This window comes from Neopelma chrysocephalum, unplaced genomic scaffold, assembly GCF_003984885.1.
Source record: "Neopelma chrysocephalum unplaced genomic scaffold, ASM398488v2 Primary Assembly neopelma1_141, whole genome shotgun sequence".
Taxonomy (NCBI): Eukaryota; Metazoa; Chordata; class Aves; order Passeriformes; family Pipridae; genus Neopelma; species Neopelma chrysocephalum.
In genome coordinates, this window is record NW_020897803.1 from 122,014 (window position 1) to 134,480 (window position 12,467).

Sequence of the window (12,467 nt, forward strand, 5' to 3'; positions counted from 1 at the left end):
GAAAATGGTGGAAAAATCAGAGAGGGAACCCCCCCCTCTCTGAAATTGCTGCAATTGAACTTTCTCATGGATATTTCTATGGGCGTGGCAGGACCAGGAGGGATTAAACAGATATGTGGATGTGGCCCTTGGGGACGTGGTTTAGTGGTGGGCTTGGCAGTGCTGGGGGAACGGTTGGACTTGATGGTCTTGGAGGGCTTTTTCAACCTTAATTAATGTGCGGTTCCACGATTCGAAGCAGGAATCAGCGTGGCTCGGACCATCCCAGGAAGCTGGGCTGGGTGTCTCCAGAGGAAGGAAGGTATCTCCTTGCATGCACAGCATGGGAGCTCACAGCTCTGAGCGTGATTGTAGAACCCATTTGCAGGGAAAGGATCCACAGAGCAAATTGCTTTGTATCAGCAAATACATCTCCATTAGCGCTGGAATTGGTATCCTGCACAATGTGCACTCGAGGACAAAGCCCGGCTATTCAGAGCTCACAGAATTCAATCCTGTGGCTGAGGAGTCTCAGCAGAAGGCAAAGCAAGGCTTGTTTCATATTCACGCCACAAATATCGGTGCGAGGGCACAGAGCTGGAACGCTGACAGCACCTCGCCTTCCTGGAAGTAAATAAAGACATGCAGCCTGTGTCAGTGCCCAGGGCAGGCTCACCAGCAGCTCCAGCAAACAGAAGCAAGAGAGATTTGTAGGAGACACTGTGTTGGACTCTCCCAGGACCCTCTCCTGCCAGCCAGGAGGTCGGGATAAGGTGTCCCCATCAGACGCACCAGGAGAAAGTTTCTTTGTGAATCTCACTTGGAGCAGCAGGTTGGAGCAGGGAAGTCCGTGCCCTATAGCAACCCAGCTAGACAGGGGACATCACAGGGAGGGGACAGGCCACTGCATCCCCACTGCCAGGCACATTCCTCCTCCTCTCCAGGGGCTGGAAGGGCTACCCAGCAATGTCCACCCAGCAATGTCCACCCAGTGATGCCCACCCAGCAATGCCATCCTGGGTGCTTCCAAGCAAGAACGAGCGGGGATTTCTCTGCCAGCCCCCAGCCAGTGGATAACCCAGGGCAGGAGATCTGCAGGTTCAAGCTGGGGGCTCACCCATGTGGTTGGGACCCGCTTGTGGGCAGGGACCCACTCTCTGTCAGGGACCTGCCTGTGGCCAGTGCTGTCCAATATTACAGAATCACAGAATTCTGATTTGGAAAAGCCGAAACCATCAAGTTCATCCGTTCCCCCTGCACTGCCAAACCCACCACTGACCCTTGTCCCCAAGTACCACATCTCCACGGCTTTTAAATCCCCCCAGGGATGGTGACTGCAGTGCTTGACTGGGGAAGAAATTGTCCCTAATATCTAATCCAAACCTCCCCTGGCACAACTTGAGGCAGTTTCCTCTTATAGAAGAGGAAATATATCGCTTGATGCCGCTCAGCGCCTTTGGGAAAGCAACCTGCCGGTCGGGTGTTGCCTAGCGCTGCTCGGCGCCCCTGGGACGGGGACCTGTGGGACCGACACCGCTCGCTATCGCTGCGCGCTGCCGGCGTCCCCAGGTAGCCGAGCAGACGAGGCTGGCGGTCCCGGCAGGGCCGGAGGCGCCGGGAGGGCCGGCTGCGGGCGCGGGGGGCGCGGGGCGGGCAGGGCCGGTGCGGCGTCCCCAGACAAAGGCGGGCTCCCCCCGGCGCGGAGCGGCGCTCGGGCGAGGCCGGGCGCGGTGCGCGGGGGGCGGTGGCGGGCGGCAGGTGCGGCCCCTTCGGCCCCTCCGCCGAGCGCTCGGCCCCCGCCCAGCCCCGCGGAGCCGCAGCAGCGCCGTCAATCAGCGGCGCCCCCCCCCCCCCTCCGCCCTCCCCTCCCGCACGCCTCGGCGCGCTGCATCGGGCTCGGCGACAGCGGCGAGCGGAGCGCGGCGGGAGTCGCTCCGCTCCCAGCCGGCACCGGCAGTCGGGCGCGGCGGCGGCGGCGGGGCTGGCAGGGCTGCCGAAGCATGCGGAGCCATGGGCCAGGGCTGCGGACACTCCATCCTCTGCCGGAGCCAGCCGTACCAGGCGGCCGCGTCTGACCTGTGAGTCCCCTCCTGCCGGCACCGGGGATGGGGGGACCGCGACAGGAGGGAGGGATGCTCTGGGAGTGATGCTGGGCGAAGGAGGGAAGGAGACATCGGGGAGGCAGGAAAAAGTTCCTCCTGCCTGACAGCTGGCAGGGAGGAGGTGGCAGGGGAATGACAAGAGTCTGCGACCCCCCTTTCCCCCACCCTGTTCCCCACTCGCCACCTATGTTAGCCCGGGGCAGGTCATCGCTGGTGTCTCTGTGACAGAGGGCTGGTGTGAACAGAATCTCCCTGTTTCCCCATCTCCCTCACCCCACGACCATTTCCTGCAGGGGTAGGAGGCTCCTGGCCCAGTGGTGGGCTGCAGGGGGGCCCTGGGTGACTTTGTGAAATGCAGGTCAGGCCTCTGAACTGTGTTTTCGGTGGCTTCACGCAGGTCAAGAGAAGCCGCCCCTTGGACACCCACCCACGTACACAACAGGTCTGGGGGTCCCGGTGCCACAGTGCCCATCTGTGTGGCGAGGGGGCAATGGGGCTCCAGGGGTCACAGCGGTCTCGTTCTGCAGCAGAGACATAAGGGGCTTTGCATGAGAGCGTGGGGTGACCTTGCTGAGGGATGACAGTGCTCCCTGGAAGCAGGGAAGGGTGATGCTCCGAAGCGCCCACGTGGGAAGAGGGGCTGAGCTGGCCAAACGGGGATCTGGCGGCGCCTCAATTCCCGTGGCCCACGGGCTGGGCTGGGGCTGGCAGAGACCCCCCGCTCTGCCCGCGCATGTGCGGCGCTCACGAGGCCCCACAGCTGCCGGGGAGCAGGCTGGGCACGGGAGAGTCACAGGACGGGGGTGCTCTGCCTCCTGCCTACCGGGACATCTGGGGTGCTCCCAGTCACCTCCCATCCCGCCCCAGTGGGATCAGGCTCCACATTGTCAGAGGGTGAGCCGAACCGTGGGAAAGGGATACAGGTGCAGGGCAATGAGGAGGGAGGCTGCTCAGTGCTTGGATTCCTTTGTCTGACAGTGCCAGCTCCACATGCTCGGGCTCTGGCCGAACCGCCTGGCTCAGCAGCTCACTTGGGGAGCACCGGGACCGTCGCTCCCAGGGGGCACCTTGCTGCGCTGGGATGTGCCCGGGAGCAGCCCCAGGTCTCCTGGAGCAGGGGCTTTAGGTGATGACAGGAGTATTGGGGTGCAGGGAAGTTGCTGCCCGGTCCCGCCCCAGCCCAACACATCACCCTCCAGCATCACCGGTTTTTGCACCTTCATGAGGTCACCTTTGGATGAGAACTTTACCCCTCCCTATAGAAAACACCCTCCAGCATCTCTGGGGTGTGGGGCTTGGACCCACCTTGTCAAGACCCCGAGAGCTGCCAATCCTCCTACGCTGCCACGGGTGCTGGGTCTGTCTCTGCAGGCAGCATCCTTCCCCCAGCTCTCCCGGCTCACTCCCTGGTGCTGTGTGTGCTTTGTTCCCTGCAGAGATCCTTCCCTGGTGCTGCCTGCACATGTGCACGTGTCCTTTTCTTTAAGCAAAACACACAAAGGTCTTGAAATGCCACGCAACCCCCATGTTCCCTCCAGCTGGAATGCCTCTGCTGCTTTCTAAAGGCTTTTTAAAAAAGGTAGATGACACAAAAACTTGGTGTAGCCGAGTTGGCTGTGCCCCTCAAGCCGCCCCAGGCAAGAGAGGTGGGAATGGTGAGCCCAGCTGCTTCCCCCTTTTACCCGGGATATAACCACACGTCCCTCACAGATATTTGTCCCTGTTCCTGCACACCCCGAGGGTTATACAGAAGTGGAAAAGCTTCCCGGGAGCTGTCAGAGGATGATGCCCTTGGCCCCGCAGCGCTGGCTGGAGGGGTGGCCGCGGCGATCCCAGCGCTGCGGGGGGATGCCGCCACCTCCCCGCTCCCGCTCCAGCCCCCTGGTGTTCCATGCTGGCCCGGGAATGCCGCGTGCGGCCGGGATCCAGCGGCGGCCCGGCTCTCCCACGTGCACGGTGCGTTTCATGCAGGGAGATGCAGGTGCAGCCAGTCAAGTGCCATTTTGCCTTATCCAGGTCACGTTTTAACCCATTTCCGCCTTTTCCCCCGGCGGGAAGCGGGTTCCCGGGTGGGCGGCCGCTGACCCGGTTAGCAGTGAGTGGGATGTCAGAGTAGCTGCTGCTGCCGCAGCATCTGAGAGCAGCCGGGGCAGGGGGAGAAGCCGCCGAGCTCTGTGGATGGAAAACACGAAGGAGGAGACGCCGCTTTGAGCATCCCTGCGGGAAGGACCCGGCTCGGCGGAGCCTGGGAGAGGTCAGGGCTTCCTTCGGGCCATGGGCAGGGCTGCCCGCCCCCTGCCCAGCCCTCCCCGCTGCCTGCTGCTTGTCTGGCAGCTGCCTGGCAGGAGCAGCCGCACAAATATGTGAGCTGGGCGAGTGTCACCGTGCTCAGCGCTGGGCCGGTGACGGGGTCAGTGCCAGGCACGTGATGGAGGAAGGACTGGGATGAGGCTCCATCCTGCCCGAGGCACGGCCGGGAGCCCCCGGGCAGCGGCAGAGGGACCAACCCCGTGTCCTGCGAGGGGACAAAGATGGTTCTCGTGCATCTTTGCAGGGGAGTGTTAGTCCGTGCTGGCTGTTCCAGGTCAATGCCAGGGCCCGGATGGTGTGTCCCCACGTCAGTGCCAGAACCTGGATGATGTGTCCCCATCAAGGCTCACGCAAGGGTGATGTGTAACACTCCACCCCCGTTTTACATCCCTGATGCACCCAACTGGGAGCTGCTTTCTCTGGAGTCCCAGCCTGGAGGGTACCCGCGGGAGCAGCTGGAGGGGCTGATGGCACGAAGTGACATTTGTGATGCTGCTGATGTCCCTGCCTGCCACTGCCCATGTGTCCTGGGAAGGGAAACTCTAGTCCCTCCACACTGTGCATCCTCACACTCCTCCTGCTTGCCTCTCAGCCCGGGGGCATCCATGGCAGCTGGACTGGGTGACCTTTAAAGGCCCCTTCCACCCCAAACCATTCCACAATTGTGTGGCTTGCTCCAGTGGCATCAGCTCTGCAGAACCCAGAGAGCAAGGCTGGGATACGGGGGCACAAGCTGGGCTCAGCCACCTTTTGGAGCACCTGCAAAGGTGAGGGTGGGCTGTTGAGCCCCCTGGAGAACTCCCCAGACCCTCTGCTTTGTGGTTATTGCTGGTCCCTGGGCTGCATGTGTGAAGTGCCATGGAAAATACTGACTCCATCACCCCATCAGCGTGGCTGGGGTGGCCCCGCTTCCCAGGGAAAAGGGTTCAGTGGGGTGAGGGCAACCTGGCCCCCCACTGCTGGGGTTCTCAGGTGATGTTCTGCAGGTTTTCCAAAGCCTCAGGCTCTTCTTGCCCCTGTATCTGGGGCTCTTCAGCGTCACCCACCTGCCTGGGAACCCAGCCCTGGAGCTTGGAGGTGCCTGGTGAGGGAATGGAGGGGAAACTCCTGGCTGTGAGCTTCCTGCATCCTGCACCTCGCCATGGAAGATCCCCAGGGTGAGCCAGGAGCCTGCCCTCCATCACCCTGGGACATCCCCCTGAGCATCCTCAACTTCAGAACAGCCAGTGGTTTGGAAGTGTTGGGAATCAGGCCGGATTCTGGCTCTGTTAGTGAGGGATCTCACCGAGTGTGTCCTGGCCATCATCTCCAGCAGAGCCCTGCACATTCCCCGTGAGCTGTGCTGCTCCAGGAGGCTGATCATCCATCTGGGAGTGACTGCAGGATTCCCCAGGGCAAGGATGGATGCAGCAGCCCTTTCCGGGAATCCTTCATTCCTCCTCGTCCCCTCTGACCCTGGTCCCTGCCTTGGCTTTTGTCTCATTCTCAGCTTCCACGTGGCTCGGCGGGAGCCGTGCTGGGCTGTGGCCAGAAATGCCAGCAGGGCCCGGAGCTGCCTGGGACTTTCTGCCTGTCCAGCTTTCTCCTGCCCTCCTTAATGGATGGGCCTGTCTGGAGGGGGGAGCGAGGGGGATGGAGAGTGCTGGGAGATGCTTTGCCTGCCACTGCTCCATCGGCACAGCGGGGTCAGGGATGGAGAGGCTGCTCAGTGTGGGCGGGGGGGGCTCGGATCACCTGGGTGAGGATCCCGAGATTTGATGTTTGGGGGAGTTGGAGCCTGGACTGTGGGATGGACTGGATGGTTCAGGTTGGAAAGAATCTTAAAGCCCACCCAGTTCCAACTCCCCTGCCATGGGTAGGGACACCTTCCACTAGACCGGGTTGTTCCCTGTCCGATCTGGCCACGTAGGAAAGTGTAGGAAGGTGTTTGGGAACACCCTGTAGGAAGGTGTCCCCAGGCCTTGTCACCCACATAGCACCCTGGAGGGATGGACCAGCACAGTGGTCTGTGGGACTTGCTGGATGCCAGCTCAGGAATGTCCCTGAGGCTGATTATTTGGCAGCAGCAGCCCTTGGTCCTGCTCCTGTCCCCAGATCCTGCTCCCAGCCCCAAACGCTGCTTCTGGACCCAGATCCTTGTGCCCTGCCTGCAGCACCAGTGTGTGGAGTCAGAGGGGAGGAATGACTTGGGTGCATCCTGGGTGGGTTCAAGCCTTCTGGGTCTTTGTCAGTTTGTGTTTTCTATGATAAATCAAATGGAAAGAGGAGGAGGATTTGGAGGTGGGGTGGGGTGCATTTCCCACTGAAAATACGAACCCCTGATTTTTTGGCTGGGGCTGGGGAGGGGGTCAGGGCCCAGCCCGAGCGTTGCAGCCATCGAGGACAGCCTCACCATGTGCTTTGGCATTCCCAAAGCCCTCTGCTCTCCAGATGTGCCGGAGATCTGATGCACCCGAGGATGGAAAAGCAGCCAGTAGCTGCTGGTGCAGACCTGGCATGAAGTGCTGACTGAGCCAGAAACCTCCCCTGGCTCCCAGTCTCTTCCCAGCCCCTTCCCAGCCCCTTCCCAGGCTGTTATTAACTTGCACGTTTCAGCTGGGTGACTCAGAAGACACTGAGGAGCTATTTATAAGGAGGATTTGAAAGGCAGAGACTGGTGGAGGGTTTTCTCCCCCCTTCTCTTCCCCTGAGCTGTTGCTGGCCAAATGTGGCTGTGCCCTGCTGGGCTGTGGAGTGGGGTCTGGAGGGGGATCTGTCTGTGTCCCCTGGGGTTCAGTGTCTGCTTGCTATGGGGTGAGGATGCTGATGCTCCAAGCAAAGCCTCCAGGCAAACCCCTCCCTGTTGATGGGCACCCCAAATCTCACCCCGTTGCAGCAGAGCCCTAATGCTTCTGCCTGCGAGGGCAGATAACAGGCAGGGCTGCTGGAATTTGAGAGCAGAGGGAGCTGCAGCCTGGAACAGGAGCCCTGGCGGGTCTGAGGGCCCCAGCCTGGCTCTGAGGCATGGAGCCCTGCCAGGCGGTGGCATCGATCGGCCTGGTGAGGATGTCACTGCTCCGTGGTGATGCTCCATCCCTCTGCTCCAGGATGTCCGTGCGGCTTCATGGTGGTTTGAGGTTTATCCTCGCACTGGAGCTGCCCCATGTCCCTTTTCCTGCAGCCAGGATGGCTCCACAGCCCTGTCCCCGAGCAGCTCCTTGCCTGGAGCTCAGCTGGAAGGACACAAGTCCGTGGGTGCAGCCGTGTGTCTCCTTGCCTAGGGTTTAGGGTTAGCATTAGGTGAGGGTTGGATTTTGGGCCAGGGTTAGAGATGTGGTGGAGGTTACTGTTACCTTCAGAGTTAGAGCTCGGGTTAAGGCTAAGTTTAGGGTTAGGTTTATAGTCAGGTCTCTGTTTAGGTTTAGGGGTAGGCTGGGTCCAAGTTTGAGGTTAGAGCAATGGCTGGGCCTGGGGTCAGGGTTGGGGTGAGGGCTGGACTAAACAAAGCGTGAGTCTCCCAGGACAAAGGCGCGTGGCCCACCCTGTGCTCCCTTGGCACAGCGTGCTCCATCCTCCCCACCAGCACAGCCTTTTCCCCTTTGGCTGTGCCAGAGCCTGGCTGGGACCTGCCGTGGGGTTTGGTTTTGTCTCCCACCCGTCCCAGCCTCCCCAGGGAGGGGACGGGCGCTGAGTCAGCAGCGCTGCTGGAGGGAAGCCCCAAAACTCGAGTGTTTTGCTGAAGCTCGGCCCAGGAGCGACGGCGCTGGGTGGGGGGACCAGGGGGGTGTTGTTGAGGCGTGAGAGGTGCCCGTGAGCCCCGGGGTGCCCCGGGAACGGTGTGGGAGCCGGGCTGTGCGGGTGGGCTGTTCGGGGAGCACAGAGGGGCTCTGCGGAGGAGGGGGCTTGGCGCTGCTGGAGACCCCCCCGCTGCGCAGGCAGGGACAGGGACAGCAGGTCCGTGGGCTGCAGAGAAGTGCCGAGTCAGGCGGGGTGTGCGTTGCCATGCACGGAGCCGGGAGCGCGCCGGGAGCCAGCTCCACATGCCAGCCGAGCCTGCGGAGAGCGGGAGCACGGGCAGGGGACCCCAGTCCCCTCCCTCCTGCGACCCCCAAACCTGCAGGCAGGGCAGAGAGCCACAGTGCTCCCGGGAGGGACCACGGTGATGCCCTGGGAGCCCCGTTTCCATCCTTACCTGTTCGGTTCAGTTGGATTCTGGCTCCCGAACCGGCCCTGTCACGGGGATCCCAGCTCAGGGGAGGGGATGGGGATGGGGACTCTTGCCAGGTGGCACCTGCTCTGCCCAGGCTCCGTGAGGCAGGGGAGCTGGAGCCAGCAGTTCAGCCACAGGAAGGCCATTAATTAATGGAAAGTGCAATCCAGGAGTGAAAGCCTGACCTGCTCCGGCACCGGTCCCAGCACCAGGGGGATCTTGGCTGTGCCAGGGGCCATCCCGGAAGGATACACCAGGGGAGGTTTGGATTGGATATTTGGGAAAGTTCCTTCCCTGAAAGGGTCCAGCACAGGCTGCCCAGGGCAATGCCCATCCCTGGAGGGCTTTAACAGCCCTGTGGATGTGGCACTTGGGGACATGGGTCAGTGGTGGCCTTGGCAGCGCTGGGGGGAATGGTTGGACTCGATGGTCTCAGTGAGAGCTTTCCAACCTCAACAGATCTGTGTTTCTGTGATTCCACGTGGCATCTCCATGGCCCATTCCAGGGCTGAGCTGCATCTCTCTGCCAGCTCCGTGTCTCCCCCAGTACCCACACCCGCCCCGGGGCTGTGCCCCCACTGCCACTCCCCTTCCCCAGCTGCCCCTTCCCCTCCTCCCAGGGAAGGCTGAGGCTTTGGAAATTAAAAACTCAGCTCAGCTCCAGGAAATGGGGTTGGAAGTCTCAGACAAAGCTGTTCTCACCCTGACGAGCCTCCAAGGCACGAGTGGCTTTGAGCTGTGTCCTCTCCTGTCCCTCCGCAGACGGTCCCTGCTCTCTGCACTCTGGCTCACAGGGATGTTTGGATCATCTGGGAGGGGATCCCAGGCCACTGAGCGGCTCTTGCTCGTGCCGTGTTCACAAATGGAGGATCCAGGGAGAAACCTGTGGTGTTGGTGCCTTGGAGAGGATTCCTGCTCCGAGGGGGCTGCGGTTCCAGAGACGGATGGGGCGTGGAGAGCAGAGGCAGGATCCTGGATACTGCTCTGTTGCCACTATTTTCAAGAGAAAAAAAGACAGAAAGGGGGAAAACCAGCAAGGGCAGATGATGAATACATGCTGAACCACCACCAGAGGCCTTTTCCCCCCCTCTAGTTATCAACTAAACTGACTAATTTAAAGATGAGTTGGCAGCGACTGTAGCACTGTGTCTATCCAAGGACAATTCCCCAAGGATTCCGGGTAGCTGTGTGCTGTCTCTCTTGCCTTGCCGCTCTCCTACCTGGTTTGGCTCCCTCGGGGTGCTGGTGGCCTCGCTTGGAGGTCCCCGTGGTGTGACACTGCTGCTCGTGTCCCCCGGCATTCCTGGTGACCAACCTCGGGGACAGCTTGGTGGGGAGCTCCCTCCTGCATCCAGCGGGCTGGGTCCTGGAGCCACGGGGTGCTGCGAAGTGAGAATGGGGATTTGCAGGGCTGCCATGCAGTGGGGACAGGGATTTGCAGGGCTGCCATGCAGTGGGGACAGGGATTTGCAGGGCTGCCATGCAGTGGGGACAGGGATTTGCAGCCTTGCAGCGCTGCCAGGCTTTCCAGCCCCATCACCAGAGCCAGCTGCATTCCTGTGGCTCCTGGCAGCCCCAGGAATTTGCAGGGGTGCTGTGGAGTGGGGACGGAGATTTGCAGGGACGCTGTGCAGCAGGAATGGGATTTACAGAGATGCCATACAATGGGGATTTGTGGGGATGCTGTGCAATGGGGACAGGGATTTGCAAGGGTGCCACGCAATGGGTACGGGGATTTGCAGCCTTGCAGCGCTGCCAGGCTTTCCAGCCCCGTCACCAGGGCCAGCTGCATTCCTGTGGCTCCCGGCAGCCCCCGGAGCTGGTCTCCCAGCCTGGCCGCGAGGCAGCTGCCTGCACAGGACCTGGTGGTGCTCCAAGGCCGGGAGCACCCGGAGCAGCGTGTTTGCCAAGCAAACAGGGCTCAGCCTCCCGCAGCCGGATCAGCAGCCTGCAAGCGTTTGCTCAGCAAACAAATCCCACCTGGCAAAGGCTCGGTGCCGTGAGTCCCCTTCCCTGTGCCGTGAGTCCCCTCCCCGCCGCGCTCCCGCAGCTGCCGTGTCACTGCCCAGCACCCCCCGGTGCCTGCCCGTTGTTGTGCAGGTCTGGAATTACCCGGGGCTGATGATGGCTCCAAAATAAGCGTGGGAGCTTGGCAGCCAGCCGTGCCTGTCCTGCCCACAGATGCCAGGGTGGTGCTCAACCACGGGCGCCCACGCCGGGATCCATCCTGTGGATATGCAGGGTGAGATCCTTCGGCTCCAGCGAAATCTTTTGGCTCTGGGCTGGGTGATTGCAGGAAACAGGCAATTTTCTGTCGCCGCTGGAGGCTGGGGAAGGTGGGAGCTGTGTCGGCAGGTGCTGGCCTTGGAGGTTGGCTGCTCTATGATGGAGGAGAGGTGTCTGGGTGTTTGGGGACCTCAGAGCTCCCTATCCATGCCGGACCAGCACATCCCACCATCGCTGCTTCCCTTGCTCCAGGCTCTCCCATGTTCCCCCCTCTGCCCCAGCCCGTTTTCTCTGGGGTCCTTGTCCCCCCATCACACACTGCCCACAACAAAGCCTTTATCGAGGCGGGGGCAGACACCCCCTTCCCTCTTCCCTTTGCCTGGAGACCGGGGGATGTGATCCCAGCCTTCCTGTGGGTCGGTTGGCTGCTGCTCCAGCTGTCATCTTCCTCTGCCTCCCGTTTATTTTCCCCTCCCAGTTACCCTCTCGAACCCCAGAGCCAGGACTCCCCCGTTTGCCCAGGCACTGGTGCCCACCTCAGGGACCCGTTTTCCTCCTGTTCCATCATCCCTGGTGTGCTGGAGGCACATCCTGCCTTTGGCCTTGGCTGCCAGAGCAGCAGGGCTGTGGCGTGGCCGGGATGGGGCTGTGGGTACTGAGCATTCCTGCTCGCTGCCCACCATCCCCTGCAGGGCGAGCAGACCCTGGGGTCACCCCTGTCACCTCGTGGGGACACCGCCACAGAGCCCCCCCTGTGCCAGGGCCAAGCCACCCTCCAGGCTTCCAGCTCCTCCAAAGTCACCAGAGTCACTTGTGCACTTATGGGCCACTAAGTGCTGTAATTACAGATATGCTTTAATTAACATAATTGCGTTTCTACACAAATAAAACATTTGGCACAGTTAATTCCGAGGCTGCAGCTCCAAACACAGGGCTTCCTGCCCCCCCCCCGCAGTGGTGGCAATGGGGCTGGCAGAGAGTGGGGTTCTCACCTCCCTGCAGGAACATCGTCCCAGTCCCAACCAGAGCCCCCAATTCCCCCTGGAGTCCCCTGCCCTGGTTTGGTGGGGACAGCTGTGCTGTCAGACACAGGGATTGCTGGGACACAGTGCTGGGATTGCTGGGACGCAGCCCGGGCTTTGATGGGGCTTGGTGAGACACATTTGGTTTGTTGGGAAGTGGCCTGGAATTGCTGGACCACCGTGCTGGGCTTTCCGGGATGCATCACTGTGATTGTTGGGATGCAGCACTGTGCTTGCTGGGCCGTGCCAATGGGCTTCCTGGGACACTGTACTGGGCTCAGTGGGAAGCAGCACTGGGATTTCTGGGATGCAGCAAACCCAGTGGTTTGCTGGGACACGGGGCTGGGCTTGCTGGGGTGCAGCTCTGGGACCGCTAAGACGGAGAACAGGGTTTGCTGGGGCACAGCACTGGGTTTGCTGGGGCACAGCACTGGGTTTGCTGGGGCACAGCCCTGGGTTTGCTGGGGCACAGCACTGGGTTTGCTGGGGCACAGCCCTGGGTTTGCTGGGACACAGCTGGAGCCCAGCCCTTGCAGCTGTGCCCGTGGGCGCTCGCCCCAGCCCGACAATGGGCACTGCAAATCCAGCCTCTCCATCCCATCCCATCCCATCCCATCCCATCCCATCCCATCCCATCCC

At 61.5% G+C, this 12,467-nt stretch overlaps 1 protein-coding gene across 1 annotated transcript in view; it reads left to right on the forward strand.

Annotated features, from left to right (window-relative positions):
• Positions 1–1,989: 1,989 nt before the first annotated feature.
• PDE2A (phosphodiesterase 2A) overlaps positions 1,990–12,467 on the forward strand; it is a 38,955-nt gene continuing 28,477 nt past the window's right edge. The window contains exon 1 of the mRNA XM_027699847.1: positions 1,990–2,057. Within this exon, the coding sequence (XP_027555648.1) occupies positions 1,990–2,057 (68 nt within the window). The remainder of the gene's footprint in view (positions 2,058–12,467) is intronic.